At 56.2% G+C, this 27,818-nt stretch overlaps 1 protein-coding gene across 9 annotated transcripts in view; it reads left to right on the forward strand.

Moving 5' to 3' along the window:
- The first annotated feature begins 1,340 nt into the window (after positions 1-1,340).
- Positions 1,341-27,818, forward strand: part of RAP1GAP (RAP1 GTPase activating protein) — a 50,464-nt gene continuing 23,986 nt past the window's right edge. For 4 of the 9 annotated variants that reach the window (XM_049712235.1, XM_049712238.1, XM_049712241.1 and 1 more), the window contains exon 1: positions 26,803-27,059. In XM_049712235.1, the coding sequence (XP_049568192.1) occupies positions 26,985-27,059 (75 nt within the window). In that variant the 5' untranslated portion in view covers positions 26,803-26,984. Of the gene's footprint in view, positions 1,423-3,518; positions 3,555-23,105; positions 23,200-26,800; positions 27,060-27,818 lie in introns of those variants that run through there. The other 5 variants (XR_007478387.1, XM_033433197.2, XM_033433195.2 and 2 more) reach the window with 4 other exon arrangements.

Here is a 27,818-nt window from a genome sequence, read left to right on the forward strand (position 1 = left end):
GGGTGGGGCAGAGAGAGGGGCTGGCGGGGGGTGGAAATCCACCAAGACAGGAATATTTGCTGTGAGCCAAGGTCTCAGTTTCTTCACATCTGAAATTAGGAGCCTGCTGTGCCCCCCATCCCCCACCTGGGTGAGGCAAACTGTGGAGGCCGGTACCCAGACCAGCCATTTCCCAGGGGAAGATGGAGCTCACTGAGCCCTGGCTCAGGGCCCAGGCGGAACAGCTCCTGAGAAGCTTCTGAAGAATCCCTGCCACCCTATCGTTGTGCCCTTGGGTGTCCCTTCTCCCTCGTCCCCCCACTGCATCTGTTCCCTGCAGTCCCTCTAAACAGAAAACCCCATAGGAAACCTCAGGTTTCTATGAAGGCCTCCCTGGGTGCAGGCGGTGGGGGCAGAGTGGGTGTTCTGGGAGGGGTGGGTGAGTCCTGGGGACAGGGGCAGTGTCCCCTGTCTCCTGACACACCTTTACTTGGGTCAGGAGAGACTGTGAGTTCTGGGTGAGTTGGGTGCAGAGGAGGGCCTCAGAGTGTTTGTTGAGTGAATGTGTGAACGGCTCTAGAACTTCGAGCCCAGTTTCCCTCCGAAGGGAAGGTTGCTGAGGAACCCAGGATGGATGATTTTCAAGAAGAGGTTGGGGCATCTCCGTTCCCCCTCTTCCTCTTCACCTGGGCAAAGAAGGGCTCCTGGGAGTGGGGGATGAGAGTGGGCAATTCCTTCCTTCACTCTTTCAAGAGCAGAGCTTCGACCCACAGTGCGGGACTCTCCTAGCTGACACTTATTTAGCATTTACTGTGTCAGGCCTGGGCAGAGCGCTCCACACACATTAACTCACCACAAGGGCCCCGCGGGATTCGTCCTATTTTACAGATGAGAAATTCGAGGTACAATGCAGACCATTTTGACCCTGGATTCCAAATTCTGGACCCGGCTCACTATGAGCTTCCCCTTCGTGATGACAGGGGGACAAATCCGCCGACAGAACCGGAAGGCTGTAGGGGGGATGGAAGAGGGTGTCGCCTCCAGAAGAGGGTCTGCAGCCCGGTACGCCCTGGTCTGGGGGTGGAGGGTTGGCCTTGTCCTAACCTCTCCCCGACCCCCGCTACCGCCGAGGCCCCGCCCGGCCCTCCCGCCTCCCCGCCCCGAGGTCCCAGCTCGGAAAGTCCAGCAAATCCCCTGCCCCCGGCCCGAGGGCGGCGCGAACAAGCGGCCCTTTCTGCGCGCGGCTGCCGACAGCTGGACCGCAGCCCGCGGGGGCGCGGACAATCCCGGGGCTTGTGGCCGGGGGCGGGGCGGCCCGGGTTGCCAAGGTGACCCGGGCGCGGGGAGGCGGCTCCGGCTCGGCGCGGGCCGGACGGGTGGCGCGGGCGGTGGCAGCACCATGAGCGGCCGGAAGCGCAGCTTCACCTTCGGGGCCTACGGAGGGTAGGTGCGCCGGGCGGGGGCGCTCGTGCGCGCGCGGGGGTGCGCGGGGAAGGGCGGGGGGCGGGGGACGCGCGCGCCCGCGGGTGTCTGCCTTGGTTTCTGTAGTTGTGAATTTGTGCTTAGGTGTGAGGTGAGCGGTTTGATGTCAGTACGTAACTCGTAGGATTGGGAAGTCTGCGTGTGCGGGTGTGTGTGTGTGTGTGTTCCGATTGGGTGCCCCTGTGCACGCGTGGGGACGCGAGTGGCCGCGGGCATTTCTGTGTTTGTGTCTAAGTGTGTGACAGTGTTTATGTGTATGACTGTGTGTGGACCGGCAGGTGGGCCTTTGTGTGTGCACTCCTGGGTGCACGTATAGGTCGTGGGGGTGGGAAAAGGCAGGTCAAGGGGAGGCCCTGCAGGGGCCCTGACTTGGGCTCTGAAGCTGCTGGGCCCCAGCAGTGAGGTTTTGGAGGAAGGGAACCTAGAAGCCATTAGGAGGCCCCCGCCCACCTCCACCCCTGGGTACCTCGCTGCCCCTATCTCAGGCTGCCTGGCTCTCAGGAACCCCCTCCTCCCAGGGCTGCTGGCTGCCTGGACCTGGAGACCTGTGGAGGCGGGGGGAGTCAGAGTGGTGTCTGGTCCATCTTGGGGTCACTGTTCCTCCTGACCCCAAGTGCCCACCCCAGAGGAGTGCAGAGGTGGGCTGGGAGGATCCTTGCCTTCGGCAGAGGTTTGGTAAATTGGAAGGAAGACTGGGTAGACAGACTGGCCAGAACCCCTTCCCTGGCTGGCCAAGCAGTTGCATAACCTTCACCAGGCCCTGCCTCCCTGTGGTCAGAGGGACCCACGGGACCCACCTTTTGGGTGCAGAGCATTTGGGGCTCACACTGTAACACTGCAGAATATGTGCTCTTTGATCTGAGGGGATTGTGTCCAAGGTACTCCCCTCTCTGGACACCCAACCTCCAAGGGGACCCTGCAGAGGGGCTGGGTGGGGTGGGAGACAAGAGGGCTGCCCTCCCTGCCTGGGGCCCTACTAGCCATCAGGTGATGGTCCTGGGTTGAGCCCTGAGCCTCCCGGTCAGCTGACACCGAGAGGCAGCCGGGCAGTGGGGCTGCATTCTGTTGTGTGACCTTGGGCGAGTCCTGGCCTCTCTGGCCTCACTTTCCCCATCTGCAGAGTCCGCCTTAGCTGATCCCTGGGAGACCCCAGCCCTGCCTCCCCAGAAGATGTCTCCTTAGCTGGCGGAGTCCGGTTTGGGGCCCCTTTCCGGTTCTCCTCTGGCCTCTGACCAGGAGGCAGGAGTTGTTTGTTGTCCCAACAGCTGCTGAGCCCCTCGGCCCCCAGCTGGGCTGGAGGCTGGAGCCCTCCCCTATCTCAAGGTGCCCTCAGAGGGCAATGGGGGGAGCCTCTGGGAGGGGGCGCTGCCTATACACCCTCTCTAATGCTGGACCTGGAGAGAGTGGGGGAGACGAGGCCAGCGGGTGGCCCCTGAGCTCTGGGGGCTTGAGGTCTTCCTCTGGTTCTGCTCTGGGTTGGGGGTGGGTAAGGAGAGGAAGCCCCCCATGGGTCTCCTGCGCCCAGATTCCCAGGCGTTTGTCCCCTGGGTGGATGTGAGTGAGCTCCAGCTCTGGGATCGAGGCAGGCCACTGGGGAAGTAGAGGGGGGTGTTCTTCCTGCCCACCTTTACAAACACCCACACCCTTCAGTCCCGTCTGGAAACACTCTAAGTTGACTCCAGCCACACCCCTACATCCTTGCTCTGATCCCAAACTGCTGTAGTCACTGTCCCACCCCACCTGTTCCAGGACATCCCATGCTGAACCCCACCCCTGCTGCCACCCCATAGCCTGGTCCTGGGCCCCTGCTCCCCTGTCCCCAATCCTGTCTCTCTTCCTTTCTTCTTCACCCCACAACTTCACATGTCCCTAAACTGACATTAGGGCCCCTGCAGCCTATGGGGGATGGTGACAGTGCATCAGGCACCTTAGAAACAATACCTCCTCTAGGCCCCTCTGCAAGGGCGGTGGTGAGTTAGGATTGGCCTGATGTGCTGGGCGAGGCCTGGTAAGAGGGTCTGCCCCCCTCACCTGCTGTCCCTCTTGCTGTGTTTCAGGGTGGACAAGTCCTTCACCCTTCACCGGAGTGCGTGGTGAGTACTGAGGGGCTCTCGGGAGGGGCTGGGCTGCTTGGCCGAACTTTAGAGACGCTCCCAAACCATTACTGCCCCCTGTAATGCCAGGCCAGACCCCACCAACCCTCCACCCATCCTCTGCAGGCCTTGGAGTGGGCAGACCCTCTTACCAGCTCTGTCCCATCACCACAGTTCTTTCTAGAGCTCTGCCTTGGAGTCAGGCAAATCAGGTTAAATCTCAGCTCTGCCATTGCCTGTGTGACCTTCAGCAATTCACTCACCTCTGTGAACTTCAGTGCTCTAATCTGTGAAATGGGGACTAAAATGCCTATTTAACAGAGCGAAAGCTGTACCCCAAAAAAAAAAGCAAAACAGGGCCTGGCATATTGTAGCCCCCCAGTGAAAGGGTTTCCTTCCTTTTCTCTATTCTTTCCCATCTCATGGTGTCTCCTGGCCACTGACCCCCAAACCCTCTACTTCCACTCCATACATAGCCTTCAGGACGCCCTCCTCCAGCCCATTTCCTGTGTCTGAGGCTGCCTCTCTCTGGAGGAGGAAGTGTCTGCAGCTTCCCCAACACTGTGAGCAGTGGGTGGAGGTGCAGCCTCACCTCGGGATTCACACCCCCCAGCCCGATGCCCCAGCAGGCGGGTGCCTCCCGGCTTCCCTGGCACCGGCATCACTTGGGTCCGGCTGGCTGCTCCTGCTGCCACTTTAACTCCAGCAGGAGAGCCCCCAACTGCTCTGGCTTCTGCTTTCTGCCCCTGCTGAGGGCTTCCTGGGGTCCCCAGGCCCTGCAGTGGCCCCCAGCTGCTGGATGACTCCTATCTGGCACCATTGCCTTACCTGCTGCCAAGAGCTCCCTAGGAAGCCACACCTGGGGCGGGAGGCAAACGGGGTGCCCAGGCTGAGCTCCAGGGCCTGCCCTTTTATTTTCCTTTGATGATCTCTGTGCCACCTGGAGCCAGTTACTCTCCCTCTCTGGGTTTTGTCTCCTGCTGCTGTGCCTCTGCTACGTGCAAAGCCAGTTTGAGTCTCTACCATGTGCAAGGCCATATGCCAAGCCCAGCGCAGGGGTAGGGTGAGGAGAGATACAGATGGAGGCGAGAAAAGTGCCTTTTCTGTCAAGGAGTTCAATAATAGTATCCCAACACCTGCCATTTGTCAAGAACCTGCTGTGCACTGGGTACTGTTAGGTGCTTGAATTGCATCATCTCACGTAATCTTTCCCACATCACTGAGTCAGGGACTATTAGCCTTAACTACAGATGAGAAGAATGGTGCATGGAAGGGGTAAGTGACTTGCCCAGGTTCACACAGCTAGTCAGTGGCAGAGCTGGGATTTGAATCTTGATCTTCCAGGCTCTGTGCAGAACCCAGAGTCTCACTCACTCCGTCCCAGGGCCTCCAGGCCACCGGGCAGATCTGACAGATGCACCTGAGGGAAGACTTGAAGATGGAGGAGGACTCAGAAGGATGGAGGAGTGACTCAGAAAGCCCACTCTAGGGAGCCTTGAATGAAGAGTCAAAGAGACGAGGGTCTAGGACTAATAGTAACTAACCACTGTGCGACTTTGGGCAAGTCCCTTCCCCTCTCTGGGCCTCAGTTGACACATTTACAAAATAAGGTTCTGGGATGACCAGGACTTGCCCATCACCCACAATGCCTTGCCCCACGCCCTCCTTGCTGGAGCTGCTGTCCTTGGTGCTAGCCCCTAGGCCCTCTCTTCCCTCATCCCCAAGCCAATTGCTTAGCCCCCAGCCTGTGCCTGGCATCTAGTTAGTGCCCTGTAAGTGGGTGGTCACTTTGACTATCAGTTATGATCTTCTGGCATTCAAGGCCTGTCTCCACCTCACCTTCCAGGCTGGGACTCACTTCTCCCATGGCCTGCATTTCCGATCAACGGGAATATGGTCCCCACGAGCACCACCTCCAGGCTTTTGCTCTCATTGTCCCCTCCCCTTGACCTGCCCTCCCCTCCCATTTCCACAAGCCCTCGCCACACCTGCAGCCCATCTTTATCACCATTTGTTGAGTGTTTGCTTTCCTGATCCCCACACCTCCTCTTTTTCTCCTTGAATGCCGTTTCTGCTGCTTACCATGCTTGTAGAGCACACAGTAGAGCTTACTCCTAGTGCAGTGGAAAGGCCATGGCCTTTGGAGCCTGACAGACATTGATTTGAATCTGCCTCTGTCACACACTAGTGGTGTGACCTTGGGCAGGTCACTTCCCCTCTCTGAGCCCCATTTGGTGCTCAATGGTATTTAATGAATTGGATCTTTCAGCGAGTTGACCTCAGTTGAGTTGGACGAATCCACACAAGAGTGTGGTGTGAGGCAGGGTCTGAGGTCCTTGAAAGCAGAGGTTGCTTGAGTTACTTTTGACTTAGGCCCACTTTCCAGCATGAGTCCCGTAAGAGCTGGGCTGTACTCTTCTCATCTCTCCATCCTCCACACAGTCTTGCCCAGCTGCCCAAACCCAGTAAATGCTTAATGAATGTTTGTGGGATTGAATTGAATGTGTCCAGAGGGTGGAAGAGGTGAAACCTTGTCAGGTAGACTGAGAGGGGGTGTGGTTTTCACCACGTATTTTTTTTTTTTTTTTGCGGTACGTGGGCCTCTCACTGCTGTGGCCTCTCCCATTGCGGAGTACAGGCTCCGGACGCGCAGGCTCAGCAGCCATGGCTCACGGGCCCAGCCGCTCCACGGCATGTGGGATCTTCCCAGACCGGGGCACGAACCCGCGTCCCCTGCATCGGCAGGCGGACTCTCAACCACTGCGCCACCAGGGAAGCCCTCACCGTGTATTTTTAAAAAGGATTAAGAGGTAGGGGCTTGGATCAAGGGAGCAGTGAGGCCTGGTAGAGGCCAGATGTGACCATGGCTGGATTCCCCTACCCCCTGCCTCTCATCAGCAGATTATCTACAGTGAAAGAACACAGAACAAGTGTGCAAATGCCAAGGAATGAGGCCCAGTAGGGGGATTAGGAGCCAGTGGGATAGTGGGTGACTCTGGTTCCGCAGCCCTAATGGACATTACGATGGATTCAAATGGTGGGGGGAGGAGGGAGGTGGAACAGTGTCAGAGTGGGGGAATGGCTAGGTGGAGTTGTGCAGGGAAGGTGGGTTCTGGAAATACCCTGGGAAGAGGAGGTTCAGCTTTGACCTTAAAGCTGGGCCCCTGGGAGGAGGAGCAGGACCTGGCAAGGACTCAGTGCCAGTGCCTGCTGGGCATTTTACTGTGGTGACCTCATTAAGTCATGATGACAGTCCTGAAAGTTGGCCTTAGTGTCCCCTTTATAGAGGCCAAAACCAAGACTGAGAACGTTGAAGACTCTGGCCCAAAGTTGCACAGCTGGCGAAGGCTGGATTTGAATCCAGCTTTTCCTCCTGCCAGGGAAGGGTCCTTGGCCAGAGACAAGGAAGCCACAGGAATGAGAAAAATCCTGGTTACGCGGTGAGAGAGGAGGACGAGGAGAGTGAGATAATCCTGGAACACCTCCAAAGCAGAGGGCACTGCCCAGCCCCCTGTGTCCCACCGGGAGGGCCTCTCTGGTCACTGAGATATTTCCCCGTGATAGTAATGGTACCGGTTGCTCCCATATATGAAACATTTCCCAGGTCTCAGGCCCTGGGCTGAGAACTTCATTTAAATTATTTCATTCCATCCTCATACCAGCTTTACAAAGTAGAGACTATTACTATCTGTCTCCCATTTTACAGATGAGGAAACTGAGGCTCAGAGAGGGGACCTGGCTGGCCCAGGGGAACAAGACTGGCAGCAGGGTCAGCCTGAGCCTGTACCTTTAGCTTCAGCTCTCCTGGAGGCTGCCTGTGCCGACTGGGGGTCTTGGGTGGGCAGCCCCTGTCCTCAGGTGGTTCCTTTCTGTAATCACTGAGCCAGAGGCCCTGGGCGGCGGAGGGAGCCTGTGTGCTGCTGCAGGAAGCATGAGGCTGGCCTCGTTAGTGGTTCTGAAATGCCAGGCGGGCACAGCTGCTGGGCCTCCTTATCTATTATGCATCTGGTGGGCAGGACCCCGGTGGGCAGCTGGCAGAGCACAGGACAGGGGAGCTAGCTACCACTTCTTGAGCCCACACCTGCCACCACACCTCTGAGCAGGGATCCCTCAAGGCGAATGCCAGGGCAGCTCCTGCCTCATTCCCCTGGCCCAGCCTGGGTGAGGGGGTTCCACGGGGGACAGGAGCGTGGATGCTGGTCCCCAGCTCATTAGTCTGCCTGTCTCAGCAGCTACTTCTGAGAGAGGCTGGGACCTTGATTGAGCTGAGAGTCATCTGGGACTAGGGTGGGCAGAGGCAGGCTGCTATAGAGTCTTAGGTGCACAGGCTCCTGGCTGCACAGCACCTCGGAGTGACGGTAGTCTTGGTCATTTATTCATCATTCATTCAGCTATAAGGAACTACCGAACACCTACTGTAAGCCAGACACAGTTCTAGGGACTGCAGATTCAGTGGAAAATGAGACAGGCACAGTCCCTATCTTCAGAGAGATTGATTTGGTCAGTTCTTCACCTCTTTGAACCTCAGTTTCCTCATGTGTAAAACAGGGAGTAGGGGAGACAGTCTATAAATAGACGCCCCCCCAAAATACCAAAAGACAAACTGATGGTTGTGCTGAATTTTAAAGCAAGAGTACATGCTAACAAGAGCTGATCCTTACTTGGAGCTTAGCCAGCATGCTGTGTTCCAAAGCCCTTTCCATATATTGATGAATTTAATCCTCACAACCCCATGAGGCAGGTACTGTCATTACTCCTGGTTTAGGGCTGAGGAAACTGAGGCATAGAGAGGCCAAGTAACTTATTCAAGGTCTCTTGGCCAGGCTGAGATTTGAACACAAGCAGCTGGGCTCCAGCTTGTGCATCACCCTGTACTGTGAAGCTGTGGGGTGATGGATGGAGTCATGGAAGGCTTTTCCGAGGAGGTGGCATTTGAACCAAAATCTGGAGAATGAGAAGAGCCACTTGAGAAAGCAGCAGATGCAAAGGCCCTGAGGCAGGAGTGAGTTTGGTGTGTCCTCAGAACAGGAAGGAGGCTGGTGTGGCTGAAGAGATGTGGGAGAGTGAAGCCAGGGGTGGATTTAGAAAGGGGGAGGGGCCAGACTGAGAGTCTCGCAGGCAGAGTAGGAGTCTGGCTACAACATCAGTGACTGACATGCAGAACCACTGAGTCTCAGACTCTTGGCTTTGTGAAATCTTAGAATCAGAGAATTTGGGCCTCCTAGAATCTTTGGAGATGGAAGAAATGTTTGAGGCACCCTCCTATGGCCTCCCACTAAACAAGGAACCCTCCCTCGGTTCACAACCCTTTGAATATTGGAAGAAGACTGTGGGGGGCCCCTGAGGAAATCGTACCTTTATTTTCAGTGGCTTTGTAGCCCTCCTGAAGCTCATCGTCCCTGGCTGAGACCATCATGACCTTGGCAGCTCCTTGACTAGCCTTTGTCGCTCACTCCTAGTGATGGGGGGCTCACTACCCTTGAAGTATCCCATTCCATTCCTGAGCAACTCAGATGGGTTTCAAAATTCTTCCTTACTTCAAACCAGCTGCCTGAGCTAGATGCACCTTCTGGGTGTCCCATCCCTGACAGTGGCCCTTTAGTGAGACAAGGATGGGGATTTTGTACCCCCAGGTCCACTCTTTCTTGTCTAAACAGTCACTCATCCTAGCCCACCCTCCTTTACATCCTCTATTTAGCTCAGTTTGTGCAGGCCTCGAAGCCCCCTTAGTTGTGCCTCTCTGCCTTCCTAGGGCCAGACAATGCCCACTCCTGGGGAAGGCCACTTCTTGGGCAGGGGGGATGCCTAGGAGAGACTCCAGACCAGAGAGGCCCCCTCTTCCAGGAAAGAGGCCTCCCTAACTTGAGGAGATAAGAGAAAGTCTCCTTCAGATGGGTTTTGGTCCTGGGTCTGCCGCTATGTTTCTGTGTGACCTTGGGAAGTGAATCCCCGTCTTTGGGCAGTTTCCCCATGCCCACCTTCGGCACAATCAAGAGGCAGAGATGGGGGACTTCCTTGGCAGTCCAGTGGTTAAGACTCCGCGCTTCCACTTCAGGGAGCATGGGTTCGATCCCTAGTCAGGGAATTAAGATCCTGCTTGCTGCGAGGTGTGGTCAAGAAAAAGGGAGGCAGAGATGGTCCTGGAGGGCACTTGCAGCTCTAAGTTTCCCAGTCTGGTTGGCCCTGCTTGCCTCTACATCCTGGCAACGCTCAGGCTTAGGTCCCTTTGTTTGGGAGGTGCAAAGAAAGATGGGGGTTCTGTTTTCAGGCAGATCTGAGTCCAGATACCAACTTCAACTTTTCTTACTTGCTGTGTGACCTTGCCCAAGCTACTTTTGCCTCTCTGAACCTCAGATTGCTCATGACAATAAGAACCAGGCTCCGTACCCCACGGGGGGCTAAGAATGAAATAAGTTCATTGTGTGCACTCAGTGGATGTTTTCCCTCTCCCTGAGCATTTGCATTTTGAGAGAAAAGACACATTAAACCAAAGAGAGACTCATTAAAATTTTAGTGCTAGAATTTTAGGCCCTGTGGAGGTGGCTTATTTGAGAAGTGATTAAGGAGGGGACCTTTCTGATATCCCTAAATCCCATAAAGACTTTCCTCTGCTCAGGGTCTCTCCCAAGACAGTCATTCCTTCATTTAGCAAATTAATTCAACAAATATTTAATGTGGGAATGCCCTCCAAGGGCCAACCAAACCCCATGCTGGACACTGGGGACATGGCAATGGAGATGACAGACAAGGCCACTCCCCTCGTGGAGTTCAAGGGCAGGCGGGAGAATAAGGAAAGAGAGCGTTCTAAGGTGGGGGGTGATATGTGTTGATGGGGCAGATGTGGGGAGTTCTGAGAGCTCAGAGAAGGACTCCTCTCCCCTACCTGGGAATCAGGGGAGGCTTCCTGGAGGAGGTGACCCAGAAGCTGAAACTCACAAAACAAGTTGAAATGGGCCAAGTGGCAGAGTGTCTGTGCGTGTGTGGTGTGGGAGAGAGGGCCAGTGCCAAGAGAGTGTTCCAAGAAGAGGAGGTGGCAGGTCAGCAACGTGGAGGAGAAAAGCATTTGGTGGCACTTACTGGGCACAGGACGGAACTGGACCTGGCAACAGACAGTGGGAGAGGCAACCACCAGCTCATGTCCCTGTTAGCCCCACTGGGACTTCCTGTGGGTGCCCTAGAGGGTCTGAACCCCCAAGCCACGATGGGGCAGAGGCCTGCCGGGGCTGCCTGTCACCCACTGTAAGATGGGCACTCCCCACTGTAAGGGCTGCCCTGCTCTGTGCTGTCAGTCTGGGGCTGTGTACAATGGAGGATAACTTCTCTGGGTCTTATAAATTGAAGACCATAAAAGCACCTACCCTGAAGATTGTTGTGGGGATTAAGTGAGAAATGTATGCCAAGGTCCAAAACCAAAGTGATGCCAGCGATCGTGGTCCCTGCCGTGTCATCCTTACAAGCTGGTCCTTGCAGTGGGGGCAGAATCGCTCAGTGTGTGGACTCTGCCCTCTGGAAGTTCACTGCCTGCCGGGAGGCAAGACCTGCCCACACTTGAGCATGCTCCCAGCCATGGGCACTGACCTTGACACTGGCCCTGAGAATGCTGGTTTTGCAGCCAGCCAGGTCTGCACTGAGTCCTGGCTGGGTGACCTTGGGCAGTACCTCCCTGGCTGAGCCATGGTTTCTTCCTTTGTGCAGCGGGGTTATTAGTTGTCACCACCTCAGGGTGAGAGGAGTGAGGAGGTGCTTTTAAAGGGCCAGCGCAGCCTAACAGTGCAGCTCTTTCAGACCACGGGAAGCCCCGGTAACCTGCAGAAACAGCACTCTCACTCTCTGAGGCTCATTTTCCTATCTATAAAATGGGAAGGTTAGCTACAAAACACTGTCGTGCTGGGGTTCTAGTGGAGTCTGATAGTCCCTAATCTTGACCTGGTCTGACTGATTGCTGTGTGACCCTGGGCTAGAGACTTAACCTCTCTGAACCTCAGTTTCCACACCTATAAACAGGGACAATATTCACCTCACAGGATCCTTTCAAGGATTCGTTAGCCATTTGCTTGTTGTTTTTTTGCAAATAAATTTGTTTATTTTATTTATTTATTTTTGGCTACATTGGGTCTTTGTTGCTGCCCGCAGGCTTTCTCTAGTTGCGGCGAGCGGGGGCTACTCTTCGTTGTGGTGCTCAGGCTTCTCGTTGCGGTGGCTTCTCTTGTTGCGGAGCACGGGCTCTAGGCACGCAGGCTTCAGTAGTTGTGACATGCAGGCTCAGTAGTTGTGGCTCGCAGGCTCTAGAGCGCAGGCTCAGTAGTTGTGGCGCATGGGCCTAGTTGCTCCACGGCATGTGGGATCTTCCCAGACCAGGGCTCGAACCCTTGTCCCCTGCCTTGGCAGGCAGATTCTTAACCACTGCGCCACCAGGGAAGTCCCTCATTAGCCATTTGTTCATTCAACAAATACTTATCAAGTCCCTGCCACGTGTCGTCTAAGAATTGGGGATACAGCGGCGAACCTGAGGTGCCTGGTGTGTGGCCTCATACAGGTCACCTTCCAATGCAGGAGACAGATGCAAAACGAGCTAATGGGCAAATAAGGTGAATTCACATGGGTAGTGGGTAGTGCGTGACAGGGTGGCTGGGGAGGGGATACCCTTTGCTAAGGGTATCGGGGAGGGCCTCTCAAGGCCTGAATGGGAAGGAACTGACTGTGGGAAGTGTGATCCAAGCAGAGGGCGGAGTATGTGTAAAGGCCTTGGGGCGGGAACAAGATTCCTTCCCTTCCCCAAATCTGGAACATTCCAGATCATCTCCTGACAGCATGTGGAAGGTGGCTGAGTAGGCAGGGGTGTTGGAGGCCCATCCTCTCTCAGAAGAACTGCTGCTCACGAGGCAGGCCTGGGGGAGGGGGGTGGGCACTGTGGGCAGGCATGCAAGACCAGGCTTGGGTTGGGCCTCCGGTGAGATGGGGCGTGTGGCAGAAGGCGGAGCCTCTGAGCCCGCAGGGGTGGGGCCGACTGCAGGGGTGGGGCCGACTGCAGGGCACAGGCAGGAGGCCAGCCTGGCGACCACCTGGCTGATCCCCCTGCCCAGAAGTATTCTGGGGTCTGGTGCAGAGACCCGGGGCCTATTTCAGGAGGAGTTTGGGGGAGGGGAGCAAAGGAACCTTGGCTGGCTTTCTCTCTCTCTGCAGCCAACCTGGGCCTGAGTACCAGTCATAGCGTGCTCCGGCGTTTCCCAGATCTGGCCCACCCACGGGCCAGAGGTTCTTTGAGATGCCCCCTATACACACGCACATTTTCCCTGTGCACACTCCTAGACTTGACTCTTGTCCAGGCAGCTTCGTCACGAGCATACAGCTGTATACACATTCACTTGTGTAGCATATCATAATCGGGCAGCGACTGTGTGCCAGGCCCCCAAACAGGTCGGGTCCACACTGCAGAAGCCCCGTGATCTGATAGTCACACTGTGACAAGTGCAAACCCGGGACAGGCTTCTGGGAAAGCTGGTCAGGGTAGGGGCAACCTGACCCAGCCTGAGGAGGGGGCTCCAGAAAGACTGTATAAGAGTGTAGCATGGGGCTTCCCTGGTGGCGCAGTGGTTGAGAGTCTGCCTGCCGATGCAGGGTACACGGGTTTGAGCCCTGGTCTGGGAGGATCCCACATGCCGCGGAGCAACTAGGCCCGTGAGCCACAACTACTGAGCCTGCGCGTCTGGAGCCTGTGCTCCGCAGCCGCGATAGTGAGAGGCCCGCGCATCGCGATGAAGAGTGGCCCCCGCTTGCCGCAACTAGAGAAAGCCCTCGCACAGAAACGAGGACCCAACACAGCCAAAGATAAATAAATAAATAAAAATTAAACATGAATATCTGCTTATAAAAAAAAAAAGTGTAGCATGTAGGTGTGATGGGGGATGACGGGGGAGGGTGGAACAGGTGGAGGGTACGGTGTGTGCAAAGGCTGGGAGGTGGGACAGATGCTCAGGGCCTCGTGGGCCACGTGAGGCAGTCGAATCTCCATCCTGCACGTGGCGGGAAGCCACGGGGGGGCTTTTAGGCAGGTGGATGACGTGATAGACACAAACATGCTCGCCTACAAACCCACGCACGCCCCAGACACGAGCGTGTTTTCTCCCACCCACACTTCACGTTCCTGCCAGGCCTCCCACCTACATCCTCACCCACGGAGTTGCACACACCCTGTCGCACCAGCAGACAGCACTGCAGAAAACCCCGTGCCGGCTCCCAGCAAAAGTGTCAGACACTCGCCCCAGCTGCTTGCTGATTTTGTGGAGCAGCGCCCTCTGATCCAGCCCTTTGCACACTCCACATTTGCACAGGTGTGCACATGCCCCCTCCCAACCACCCCCACAGTGTGCAGGATCATAACCCTCCCCTGCACATGGAAGGTGGCCCCTAGCTTGGGCAGTACTTTCATACGCGTTATCTCACTGAATTCTCCCAGCAGCCCTGCGTGGAGGAATTATCAACACCATTTTACAGCTGAGGAAACTGAGGCTCAGAGAGGTGAAGTGACTCTCCCCAGGCCACACAGCTAGAGCTTGGCCAAGTCAGGATTTGAACTCAAGTCCATCTGGCTTCTAGATCTGTCCATTGGTCCAGCCAGACTCAGGAGCACGCATCTGTGTTCCTCTCCTCTCCAGGCTTTCACTGAGAAGGCGGCAAGGAACTTAAAACGCCAGTTTCTTCCAGAAACACGTTGATCAACTTGGAAAGTTATTTAGAGCCCCAGTGCATGCCCATCCGCCTGGCGACCTTGAGGCCTTGGGGGGGTGGTTCCAGGGGTGGGGCTGGGCACCTGCCAGCCTGCTAGCCTGGGGCAGCTCGGGCCGGGACCTGACGCCAGGAGCAGAGGCTTCATTTATTTGCATTTGCAAATGAGGCAGACAGCCTTGTCTCCGCACAGGTTGACCGTGGCTGGCCTGGCTCCCAGGACCTGACAGCTGAGGTCCCAGGGTATAGCCCCGAGCCCAGCAGCCTGGATTGCTTCTCTCCTGCCTTCTCTCCTCCCTGCCCCTCAGAGCAGAGTGCCTTGTGTAGGAGAAAGAGCGTGGGCTTCAGAGTCAGCCAGACGAGGGTTACAGCCCAGCTCTCTCACTGCTGCTGGGGGACCTTGGCCATGTTGTTTAACCTCCCTCTGTGTCAGCTTCTCCTTGGAATACGGAGTGAAGAGTATCTCTTTCTTAAGATGATTGAGGAAGGTAAAGGAGTCAGGTACTCAGCTGACTCAAAGGACTCAGTTGTTTTAATCTTTCTTTTTTTTTTTTCTAATGACAAAAATAATCAGTGCTCGTTGTAAAAATCCAAACAATACAGAGAAATATATCCTGTAGAAGGCAGAAGTTCCTAGTGGTCCTGTTGCCCAGAGATAACCCATGTGAACTTTTACATGTAATTTAAAAGTTTTACAAGTGAGATTTTTTGGGGGCAGCCTGTTTTTTTCACTTAACAGTATACCTCAAATTCCCTTTTCCGTCAGGACTAGAAACCTCCTTTGTCACCACTGCATGGTCTTCCATGGTTGGCACATGCCTTGTGTATTTAACCAGCTTCCAGGGTTCAGCTATGGCAAACCCTGCTGCAGTGAATGTCCTCTGTTCATATATTTTTGTGCTTTTTTGTAAGTATTTCTGGGGGATAAATGCCTAGAAGTGGAGTTGCTGGGCCAAAGAGTGTGCACATTTTCATCCTTAATGGGTGTGGCAAGCAAACCGGCAGAGAAGTAGCAGCAATCCATGTGTCACGGGAGACCCAGGAAAGTCCATCTCCTCGAAAGAATGGGAATTTATCCACTGCCTCTGCCTTTGACCACAGACCCTGGAGTCAAGAGGAATCGATTCCACATGTGGGAGGTGCCTGGCAGGTCATCTAGTGAACCCCCATGCTCCCATTATTCTCCCTGTTCCCATACTTTGGCATCTCCCCCTTCATCCCTTCCTGCCTTTGCTTGACGGGGAGCTCAGTACCTTACATGGCTCTATTCATGACATTATTTCTCATGTTGGACTCTGGTCTACCTTCTCACGACTTTCACCCAGGAGCCCTGCCTCAGTCCTCAGCAGCCTACAGAGGAAGGAAAAAAGGAAGAGAGAAGGGAAGGCCAGGAAATGCTCATGGTTAATATTTACATACTTTACATGTACGAACTCATTTAATCCTCACGACAACCCTTGGAGGCAGACACAGTTGTTATCCCCAAATTATAAATGAGGAAACTGAGGCTCAGAGAGGTTAAGTAACTTGCCCAAGTCCCACAGCTGTTAAGTGGCAGAGCTAGGATATAAACCCAGGCAGTCTGGCTCCAGGGCCCACACCTCTGATGTTATGCTGTCTCTCTCCGGGCAGGAGCTTGTAATTTATTGAACAACACCTACGGTATTCTCAGCTTCTGCTCACCAGTGGCCTGGAACCCATGAGGGAGCAAACCCACTGGCTAGGAGGAAGACGGATGGATTTAACAAGGCCTCAGCACTGCAGGGTTTAGCATCTGAGCAGTGAGGCCACAGAGCAGCAGGCACAGCTAGAGAACAGTCTGGGCAGTGTCACTGGGCTTTGCTTTGAGGTGGGTGAGGCCTGGCTCTGATGCCAACGCCCAGCACCATTGTCTGGCCCAGAGCGGGCGTCAGGACGTGTGTCCTGAATGAGTGACTAAGCACAGGAATGAAGGGCACATGGGGGAGTGGGTGGGTGATGGAGCGAGTGAGCGAAGGAATGCATGGAGTTCAGCAAGGGAGACCCCCTGGGCGGCAGAGACTGGGAAAGAACGATAAGGTTAAGGAGGGAGGCGGGGCGTGGGTGGCGCTAAGACTGAGCAGCCGATGGGTGCTGGGAAGGCCCCTGCGCACGAGCTCCGGACACCCTTTCCCTGGGTGCTAAGGGCGGCGGCCTGTGCCGGCCCATTGGTAAGTTGTCCTGTGCCCACGTGGGCAAGGGCTAGAGCCGCTGGGTTTGGGCTTCAGGTGTGATACCATGGGCGAGTCATCAGCTCTGTCCCGGCTTCACTTTCCTTCTGTGTAGAATGGAGGTAACGAACGTTACCTGCCTTCGGTTCCTTGTGAGGCTGTAGGGAGGGTCTAGAGCAAAGGAAGTGTGTAAACTGTAAAGTGCCAGGCGGGATAAGCAGATGTTGTCATTAGGGAGCAGGAAAGCCCCGAGGCTCGGTCACCTCAGCGTCACTCCTCCCTCCTGCCCCCGGTGCAGGGAGGGGTCTGTCCCCGGGGAGGAGGAGGGTCAGGCTTAGGCTGCTGCAGGCCTTGGGCCACCTGGGCAGGGGAGGCACTGGCGGGCAGCTGGCAGATGGGAGGCCCGGCTCCCAGGTGCTGTGCCCCGGGTGGGGGCCAGTCCCATGACCTCCTCTCGGGGCTGCCAACCTGTTGTTTGCTCAGGAGGCCGCTGTCTGGCGCAGCTCTGGGATCCGGTTGTCTCGGCGCTCAGCCAGCTCAGGGTGAGGGTGCGGTGCCCCGAGCCCCCTTCCTGCTCCCCTCTGCCCTGCCTGGTGCCTGAGATCCTCTCCTCCCGCCCCCAGGGGGGCCTTGCCAGCTCTGCAGCTGGGCGGCTGCGAGACCCCGGCCCATCTTGCAACCTAGCTGAGCCTCTGCTTCCTTATCTCTGAAATGGTGTGAGGATGACAGCAGCCTCAGTCAGAGCTGTTGTGAGGATTACAGGACACCACAGCGCTTGGCTCGCCCCCCCCACTGCCCCCTTGTCTCCTGTGCCCTCAACACTCCCTCTTGAGTCCTGGCTGAGGTCAAAGGTGCCTGGGGAAAGGAGAGCCAGGAGCAGCCATGCCTGTGTCCCCGACGCCCCTGCTCTCGCCGCCCCTCCCCGTGGGCCCCAGAGGGGGCCCAGGCCTAGCTTCAGAAACTTGCTCACCGGCTGCCCCTGGCACCTTCCCTGGCACCTTGGCGAGGCCAGGGGCAAGCGGTGCCGGATGGTTGAGCTCCGGAGACAATGGGCTTCTGTGGCCCCCGGGGGGAGGGGGCAGTTCCAGGGCGGCCTGTAGCCTCTGGTTTCAGGAGATTAGAGTCCCCTCAGACCTGACCCCGCGGCTGGGAGGCACGGGCAGCCTCCCAAGCCCATCCAGAGGGCCCTCTCAGGGGACTGAAGGTTCACAGGAGTGACCCTCCGGGGCGGGACCCCTTCTCACTTTGAGGTCTGTGCCCTTTCCCCATCCCCCCGCCCCAACGTGAATCACCAGTTTGGTAGAACCGGTTGATCTCATGAAGACCAGGGAGATTCAAGGGACCCTGAGCTCTGGTGACCAGTGCTGGGCTGGTCTGGACCCCTTAGGCCCCGGTCCTGGGCTGGCCCCTGACAAATCCTTCTCAGCCTTATGTTCGTTGGTTGGCTGAGCCCCTCTTCTGCCCTCCCAACACCCCCCAGGACTGGATTCCCAACTTGTGTGTGTGCCGTCCAGCACCTGCCTGGCTACCCTGCTCCCCATCACAGGACTCCTGCCTTGGTGGTCGTGTGTCACCTGCTCTGGCCACCAGAGTTTCACCTGTTTCAATTGCATTTTAAAGCATGAATGGTTTACCGGGGAGAAAAGAAGGAAAAAGGAGCTCCCAGCAAAGGGCAAAGCCTGTGCAGAGGCTCAGCCCTGGGAAACAGCGCATTTGGAAAGCTGCCTGCAGCCCAGCCAGGTTAGGGCAGGAAGCAGCGGGTGGGGGCGGGGGATGAGGCTGGGAGACTCAGCAGGGGTCAGACCCACCTGGGGGCCTCCGTTCAGGGCAGCTCTCTCGGAATGGCCAAAGGGCCAAGTCCTACTCACAGGAAAGCTCAGCCACCCCTCTGGTGCCCTGAAAGGGTGGGTTCTCTGGGAGAGCGGCTAATAATAATAATAATAATGGCAAACACTTCTACTGGGCTTACTTGCTTACTCTAATCCGTGGCTTAGGAGGTGGGTACATTGTCTCTCATTTTGCAGATAAAAGACAGGACCCTCCCACCAACTCTCCAGCTGGTTAACAGGTGGGAAGCAACCCAGGGAGGCATCTGGTCACCTGTCCTCCGTCTTCCCTTTCTCCCCAATCACACCTGGGTCTGACCTGCAGTTTTGCAGAGTGTGGACACCCCCCTGAGAGGCCCCCCACCCCAGCGCAGCATCTGTGGCCCTGGACCGGTGGTGGCCTGGTTCTAGTTCCTAATCTGCTCCCGCCTTGCTGGGTAACTTCAAGTTGGTTGTTTAACCTCTCTGAGCCTCAGTTTACCCTTCTGGGAATGGAGGATCTCCCACTCCAGTTCCGGTGAGACTTCCAGGAGTGAGCAGATAAAGAGGGCTTTTGAAAAGTAGAGAAAGCTGCACTCACGACACTGCAATTATTACTGTTACCTCAACATGGAGATAAGGGAGGGGGAGGAGGTGCAGCGACAGTTGCCAAGTTACCGGGAGCTGTCTGCAGCAGCTTCCGGCCTGGCCCATCCCACTCAGGAGCTGGGCCACTGGGTCCCTCCCCACACACCCCGCCGCACCCTTTCCCTGGAAGAGATGGGCACTCCGAGAGGGAGGGGAGCTAGGGCCAGATGGCTGGTGGCCACACACCTGCAGGGCCGGAAGGTGACCCTGGAATGTGGCTGGCCCAGACTCCAGGTGGGCTCTGGCTTTCTGTGTGACCTTGGGCAAGTCACCTCCTTTCTGGCTGCCGCCTATTCCTGTGTCCAGGTGTCCTGTACCTACAGGCAGGTGTCCAGGCCAGACAGGGCAGCATTGGAGCTGGACCTAGAGAAGATGCTTGGCGGTGGCGGCAGGAACCTGGGGCTGTGATGGGGAGGCCACCGGGGGCTGGGTTGAGAGTGGCTGTGATGCATGTAGTAGAAGAACCCTGGGCTAGAGTGAAACCCCGGCACTGCCCTTTCCCTGGAGTGACCTTGGGCTTGTCACTTAACCTCTCTCAGCCTCAGTTTTCTTATCCGGAAAAAGGCTGATAATAATCCAAGCTCACAAAACTGCCATGGTGATTGAATGAGACAATGTCTATGTAAACTGTAGAGTGCCGTGCAGATATGACTACAGTCCTGGCCAGGGGAACGGAAAAGTGGGGAGAGTTCCCCATGTCCCAGCTGCTGCGTGTGCAGGAAGAAGGCAAAGCATTTTAAGCTGAGCCAGGCCCTAGGGTCAGGAAGGTTTCCAGAGAAATGGGGAGCGGGCAGAGACTTGGGAGGCCCCCGTGTGAACGGAAGGACGGAGGTCGGGAGGAGACAAGGGTGGGATAGGAGAGAAAGAGAGATTCAAGTTCATGAGAGGGAGGAAAATAACCAAATAGGGGGAGGTCTGCGGAGACCAGAGGCAGAGGAGAGTGCATGGTGGGCTAGAAAGGTGGGGGAGAGGTGTGTGAGAGGTGAGGAAGGCTAAGACGAGGAAGAGGAGGCATCAGGAGGGGAGGGGGGAGGGAGGGAGGCAAGAACCTGAGTTTATTCATTTCTTCAGAAGCCCTGATTGAGCAGCTACTATTTTATAAGAGATAATAGTGTAACATTAGGGCAGCGTCTAGATCCAACGGCTGGAGGTTCAAAGCCTCTGTATTTCACTATCAGCGTGACCTTGGACACGTTGCTTAACCTCTGTGTCTTAGTTCCCTCCTCTGAAACAGAATTAAATGAGGTAATACAAGTGAAGCCATTCGCTCAGGGTCTGCATGCGGTACGTCCTGCATCAGGCTTGGCTGCCCTTGCTGTTGTTACTGTTATTATTATTATTATTTTTTTTTGCGGTACGCGGGCCTCTCACTGTTGTGGCCTCTCCCGTTGCGGAGCACAGGCTTCGGACGCGCAGGCTCAGCGGCCATGCTCACAGGCCCAGCCGCTTCGTGGCATGTGGGATCTTCCTGGACCGGGACACGAACCCGGTCTGCATCGGCAGGCGGACTCTCAACCACTGTGCCACCAGGGAAGCCCAGTTACTGTTATTATTACGTCCCTGATGTGACGTGCTGGGTCCACAGGGCTGGCTGCCCATGCTCTGAAGTTCAGATCTTTGGCTCTGGAGTGACAAACCTGGGTTCAAATGCCTGCTCTGCCTCGTTAACTGTGCGCCCTTGGGCAAGTTAACATACCTTTCTGAGCCTCAGTTTCCTCATGTGTAAAGCAGGTAGATTTTGAGCACCTGCCTCACTGGGGCGCTGTGAGGATTAAGAAAACTCATGGAAGGCACAGGGAGGCTGTGGCTTTTGTCATTATTGTCCTTCTATCCCTGCAGAGCTGGGATGGATTGGGGCAGGCAGGACCCAGGGCCTCCGATTTCTGCGCTATTCTCATCCTGGAGCCCCTCGCTTCCCCTGCCCCTTAGGGCCTCAGCAATGACCTTTGAGGTGGAGGGGTTGCCTGTGAGGGGCAGACTCTGGACAGCCAGGAACTGGAGAGCTGAGGGCCTTGGGCAGCACTCCAGCAGAAGCAAGAGCCCCCTTGTCTTGAGAGACCTACCGAGTCCTGTGCCAACGTGAGCAGTCGTGCATGAGGGGGCACCTGGACACAGGGAAACGGAGACGGGTTCTGGAAGGGGAGCGTGTTGGGGAGCTGCTGCCAGGCTGACCTGCAGTGGCCACAGCCTGAGCCTTGGGGTATGAGAAGGGACAGACAGAAGGACAGCACCCGAATAGCTCAATCATGGGCAAAAACCTCCACTCGGCAGCCAGGGCCACCGAGACAGTGATCGCTGCCATCAAGGGGACCCAGCTTCACCTGGGCTTCAACTCCAGGGCTTCCTGGCCTTTGGACAATCTCCGCTCTCCATGCTGACCTGGCTGTGTCAAGGGCTTGGCTTTAAATTCTGACTCTGTCACCCACTTGCTAGGGGAAGTGGCTTCATCTCTCTGAGCTTTAGTTTCTCCATCTGTGAAAAAGGGGATGAATAATGCCAGCCTCCCAGCACAGTAGTGAAGGTGTAATATGCCTGACACAGTGCCAGGCACATAGTCGGTCTCAAGGGTCCCCATGGCAGCCTCAGTGGAATTTGCCCGGACCATTTCTATGGGCCTCTCTCCACTCTCCCTTCCCCAGTCTCTCCCCGTGTCACTGTACCTTGTAATCTACAGAAACCTGTGTTTAGGCCATTGTTTTGCTCACAGACCTTTAATGCCTTCCCACTGCCAACATTCATTCATGCACTCACTCATCCATTTAACAAATACTTAATGAGACCCTACCATGGGGATTCAGAGTTTACCATGAATGCATGAATACCAGAGAATTCATTGAGTGAATAGCCTAGCTGCCCAGGCTCTATGATGAATTTTTTCTGGAAACTGAGGCTGAGAGGGCTGTGTCACTGATTTAAGGTCACACAACAGGTAAGTGCCTGGGAATATCTCCCCTACAACGATGCCACAGGCCTGAAATGTCACTGCCACCATGTCTATCCTCTGGGTCAAGCACTCCCCAGTTCAGGACCCCCTTTTAAGGTGCTGGCCCCCCTGGGAGGTGGAGAGGCAGCTGGTGCCTGCGGCAGGGCTATGGACAGTTCCTCTGAGCTGTTTCTCCCTGAGTAGCTGGGCCCAGGGGAGCCAGCAAGGGGGCTCAGAGCTTCCTCAGCGTCTCCTTCCTGGGCCAGGTTCCCACAGGCCCTTCCCCTCTTGGGGTGTGGCAGTCCCAGCTCCGCCTGACTCAAGCTGGCCGTGGCCTGAATGACTCACCCTCTCAGGACCAGCCTTCGAGGGACTGGGGCGGGGGTGCAGCCACGTCAGGGTGGCCCTAGGTGGTGGGTGGAAGCCAGGACTGCTTGCCCAGCCCTGGGCCACCTGGGTCCCAGGAACCACTGGGCACTTCCTCTCCCTGGCCCCAGAATGAGCCTCCTCGGCAGGCTTTCTAGGGTAATAGGAGCTGACTTCACCCTCCCCAGACCTGCTTCCTTTCCTCAGGGAAGGCCGTGGGTGTGGGCAAAGAGCCTGGGCTTGGTGTCAGTCAAGCGCCACTCAGATGCTGCTCTGCTGCTGACCCGCTGTGTGACCTCTGCGTGCCTCTGCGTCCTCATCTGTAAAGTGGGAATGCCAGTGTGGTGATGAGTCTGTGCCCTCAGGCCTGGAAGGAGGGGCTTGGCACGGGACCTGGCACATAGTCGGCCCAATGAATGTCCGTTATTGTTATTGTCATTAATAATAGCAGTGGCCCAGGGGGCCTCTCAGCCTTAAGGCTACTCTGTCCCTAAAGGCTCAGGGAGAGGTGCATAGAGGCTGGGCTACCTTGCTTAGTCCAGAAGTCAGGGCTCAGCCCTCTACAGCAACCCTCACTGCGCCCCTGCCTCAGTCTGCCCATCTTCAGAATGGGCTGTGGACATCCTCTTGGCTGGAGTATGGGTTAGGGAGGCCTAATGGAGAGCTGGAAGTGAGACCCTGTCTACAGCTGTGATCCCTGGGGAAGGAGAGCCTGTTTGGCAGCCCTGCTCAGGAAGCCCTTCCTCTCCTGCCTCCTGGGGAACCCAGGACCCCCTCCTCTGTGAAATCTGTCCCCCTTAATGTCCCCCAACTCTGAGAGTGACTCTCCCTCCCAAAGTTCACAAATCTCCCAACTTGGGGCCCTCCCTGACCTCAGACTCTTTTTCTCTTCCAGGAGGAGTGATGGGCAGAACCAGCGCTTCCCTCAGGCACTAGACCTGCCACGAGTGGACTTAGCTCCCTCCCAGACTGCTTCACTCCACCCTAAGGTAAGTGCCCATCTCCCCACGGCCCCTGGTCTGGAGACCCCCCCGCCCCGACCCAGGGCCAAGAGATACCTAGGAATGACTGCTGTGCAGAAGTAAAATGTTTGGGTAGATGCTGCTTGGGGTTTAGCCCCACCCCCAAGGGTATACAACTCCTCGCCCCTGGGTGGGCCTGGTACAGTCTCAGAAGTTGAACCAGGGTCTGTAGCACTGTTGGGGGCAAAACAACTGGGAATAAACTGGCCAAACAGCTATTCTTCCTTATATTCGTTAGCAACATCACCATCAGTTTCCTCATCTGTAAATCAGGTATAATGATAATACCCCACTTCACAGGCTACTGTGAGAGGTCGCCCTCTGAAGTGGGGTGAAGTGTGAAAAGTGATGATAAAACACTCTGTGCACAATGTCTGGCACAGAGTAAGCGCCCTATAAATGAGGCTATTCGTGTTGTTATCATCAAAATCAAATGTTTGCCCGGCACCTGATCTGTGTCAACTTTGTGTTGGGCACTGAGTTGCCAGAAATCAATTTGACACAGACCCTGCCCTCAGGGAGCCATAGTCCAGTTAGGAGATAAATAACTAAACAACTTATACAGGGTGTCAAATACCAGTAATAACCACTAGCATTTATTGAGATTTCCTATGTGCCAGGTGGGTACTTAATGCTTTACGTGCAGTATCTCATTTCATTCTCAAACTCTAACTACTATGTACTTACATTAGTACTCTTATTAGTCCCATTTTGCAGATGAGAAATCGAGGCTCAGAGAGGTTAGGTTACTTGCTCAAAGACACACAGGTAGGACGTGATGGGTCTAGGACCAGAACTCATGTTATCTGACCAGAGTGCCTAGTCTGGTGGCATCTCTAATGCAGAGGGTAATAAGCTGTCACTTTCATAGTACACTTTTCAGTTTCTAAAGCACGTCCACAGATATCATGCCTCTTGGTCCTTCCATCAAACCTTGGTGGTAGGCATTCTCCAGATGAGGATCCAGATGCTCAGAGAGGGGAAGTGGTTTTCCCAAGGTCACACAGCCGGGAAATAGCAGAGGCAGGATCTGCCAAGCTCCTTTCCCAGTGCTCTGACCTGGAACAAGGGCCATATACTTCTTCTAGGCCAGGAGGGCACATGTCCAAGGAATGGTGTACTTTTGGATCACCACCTCCAAGGGGGTCCAAGTGCAGCGGGTCCTAGGGATCGTATCAAGGGGTTCTTGAGATCCTCTCCTGTTGTCTGTGCCTGGGCGACAGCCCAAGACTGGGCCATGTGGATCCTGGGACCTGGCAGGTAGGGAGCGACTCCATGGCAGCTGGGCTCAGAAGTGAGTCTCCCAGTCCCTCCCCCCGTAAGCATCCAGTAGGAGGCCTGGGTTCACTTCCCCTTCCTGGGCCTCAGTGTTCCTGCTGGAAAAATGAGGGTTAGAAGAGCCCATCTCCCTGAGTCCTGCCTGCTTGGCCAGCCTGGGGCTGGCCTTCTCCGATTAGCTCTGAGCTACCTCCCCTCTGCCCAGTTTGGCTAGAAGCCTCCATTTGTGCCAATACAGCCCAGGCGGCTGCGGGCTCCAAACTGCCCCATCCCAACAGCCCGCCTCCACCCCAGAATCAAGACACAGTCTGTACATCGTACTCCTTTGACAGCAAAGGAAACCAGGGCCCAGAGAGACAGGGTCCCCAGCAAACCAGTGGTGGGGCTGAGGGGTCCCAGGTCTGTGACACATTCTCCACTCCCCCTCCCCCAGCTCTGCACACGTTTATAATGTTGATGGTGGAGCCCGTGTGAGGGGCAGTTGACCTCCCCGTGCCAGTGGGCAAATCCCTGCCCCTCTGTGGGCCTCAGTTTCGATCTGTGATATAGAGGTGGCAGTTTCTCTTCTACCCACCTTGCCAGCTTGCAGTTGGGGGATGACTGTGAAAGTAATTTTGGAAAGTTCAAATTAGGAAGCTGAACTATTATCAGCATCATTACGTTCCCAGGGCAGGACAGAACACCCAGAAAGGACATCCCCCTCTCACTGGGAAGCCGCATTTGTATAGACACTGAGCTATCCAAGACCCTCCTACCCTGCCCTGCTGTAGGATTTTTTCTGCTTGAGGATTTAGAAATCTGCACACATGTACATACACAGCCTACCCACACCTACATACATGGGTGCATTCACATGTCTGCAGATGTATTCAGAGACTCGCACATGTACGCATGCATGTATATACAGATACACATGTACAAACACACAAATATGCACACCCAGGATGTCCCCATCTGATCTCAGTCACACACATCTACACAGCTGCACGCACACATGTGCACACCCTCCACTCCTGGCACACAGATGTCTCCGGTGATGCGAGCAGCTCTTGCCTCCTCCCAGTGTGGGAATGAATGTTTCTCTGGCTGCATTTCGATGGGTGCCCGGAAGCGCTCAGGCCTGGAAGTGCCTGCGCGAATCAATATTTGCTGCTGTTAATTATTAAAAACAAAGCTACACTGTGTCTGGAATACACATCTCCAGAGTTCCCACCGGCTTCCTGGGCTCCAGCTTGACCTAGGGCCAGGTCTGGGGGAAAGGAAGGTGCTGTGCGTTCCTTCCAGGAGGCCTTGGCCCTGGAGATGGAGAGTGGTGGGTAGCTGCCAACAGCTCCTTCAGGAAGCTGAAGAGAGGTTGGGCACTGAGCTGGTGGGCAGCCCTGCCCCGCAGGGTCTGCAGCAGCTGGTGTTGACTTGGCCACAGCTCAGGAAGCAATTGCTGCTTTCCCAGCATCTGTCTGGGGAGGGGATGCTGAGGCCCTGCCCCCTACTGTACAGTGGCAGACACAGTGCAGGATCAGCTGGAAGGGCTTTCAGAGGCCTTATATTTTACAGATGGGGAACCTGAGGCCTACAGAGGTGGCAGGGACTCACTCAGGTCTACTCAGCAAGTTGTAGCAAGGCCAGAGCTAGAACCTACATATGCTTAAGTCTTCTCCATGTGTGGGTCCTTGGCAGGCCCTGTTCCCTCCCTCTCCCAGGATCAGGGGCAGTTAGGGACAGGTATGGGCATGGGGCCTGGGGAAGGGAGGGTACAGGTCAGCCACTGGCAGGCATTAGAGGGGGGTGGAGGTGAGGAGGTGGGAGGGGAGAGAGCTCCAAGCCTTTCCCTGGATTCCTAGTTCTGCCTTTTCCAAGCTGTGTGATCTTCAGCATGATATTTTATCTCTTGGAATCAGTTTTCTCTTCTGTAAAATGGGGATGACACTCGTACCTCTTGAGTTGTGGGGCGAGGCTAAGACTTGCAAAGGGTCCAACATTAAGTAGATGCTCAAGAAAAGCCCTCTGTCTCCAAGGTAACCGCCCCCAACCCCCGCCACTTCCTCCCCGACTTCAAAGCCCAGCCCAAGAAGCCCATCCCTGAGGCCCTAAGGCGTGGTACCCAGAGTTTGGGAAGGTAGAGGACGCACGCTATGGGTGCGCTGAAGAGCCTCGGGGCCCAAGGGCCCGCGCCGAAAGCTCCCAACGCGCTAGCAAGAGCGCGCAGGCGCAGTGTCCGGGGCGGGGCCTCCTGTGTCCCCGCCCCGGATCCCCGAAGCCCCGCCCCGGTCCCCGCGCTGCCCGTACCTGGCGCCCCGCCCCCTCAGGGCCCGGCAGCCCGGCGAGCCCAGCGCAGGCAGCGCGCCGCGGGAGCCCGAAGCCGGGAGCGCGGAGCTCGGCGCTGCGGGGCCCGGGCCGGGGCTCGCGCGGGCCGGAGCCGGCTGGGTCAGCTGAAGCGCTGCCGGGGTGGGGGCCGGGGCCGGGCCGAGCTCAGGATGGCGCAGCCGCGGCCCCTGGAGCCCCCGGGCCGTCCTCGGAGGGGATCACTGCCCTCTGGGGCCGGCTGGCAGGTGAGGACCAGGGCGAAGGCGGCCTGGCCGAGGGGGTCTGCGGGAGACGGATCAGCCCAACTTCTTCGGAGCCCGGCAGGCTCTGCCCCAGTCAGGGCGGGTGTGCGAGGCTCCGTCATGGAGGGTGTGTTAGCTTCTGGGCTGACACACGGCCATCGAGGCCACAGGGCACACCCCTGCCCTGGGGTCCCAGGCCTTGAGCTCTTTCTGCAGCTGCCTACGGAACAGAGTGCTCGTGGTTGCACTGTGGCTCTGGGCTGCGGGGGCACTCTGTGTGTGTGTGGATGTGTGCGTGCGTGTGTGTGGATGTGTGTGTGTGGGCGCTAGCCTTGGGACCACTTCATCCATCCCCTTCCCCCTTTAGGAAGGGTCTGAATGTCACAGTGTAACTTTGCTTGGTGCCCCGGGGCACTTCACTCACAGCCTTCCATGTGTCAGAGCGTCTGATGCACTAGTGAGGCTGTATCTGTGGGTATCACTTGTTGCTGTGTGTGCGCTCTGGGTGACAGTACCATGTGTCAGTGTTTATGTGGCTGTGACTCCCAGTGCGTTGTTTCTGGCCATGTAAGGCCACGTTACCCTGAGTGGGGTATTCTGGGGGACATCAGTGCACCTGTGTCACTGGTGCTGGGACTGTGCTGGGCTGAGGTTATGTGGCTCACCCAGGCACAGATGCTGATGTTGCTGCTGTGCAAGGTGTTGGCTGACAGGCGTGTTTGTCTACCTGGACTGCAGATGTGTGTCTATGGTCTCTGCTCT

Source organism: Orcinus orca, chromosome 1 (genome assembly GCF_937001465.1).
Source record: "Orcinus orca chromosome 1, mOrcOrc1.1, whole genome shotgun sequence".
In the NCBI taxonomy this organism is placed as follows: domain Eukaryota; kingdom Metazoa; phylum Chordata; class Mammalia; order Artiodactyla; family Delphinidae; genus Orcinus; species Orcinus orca.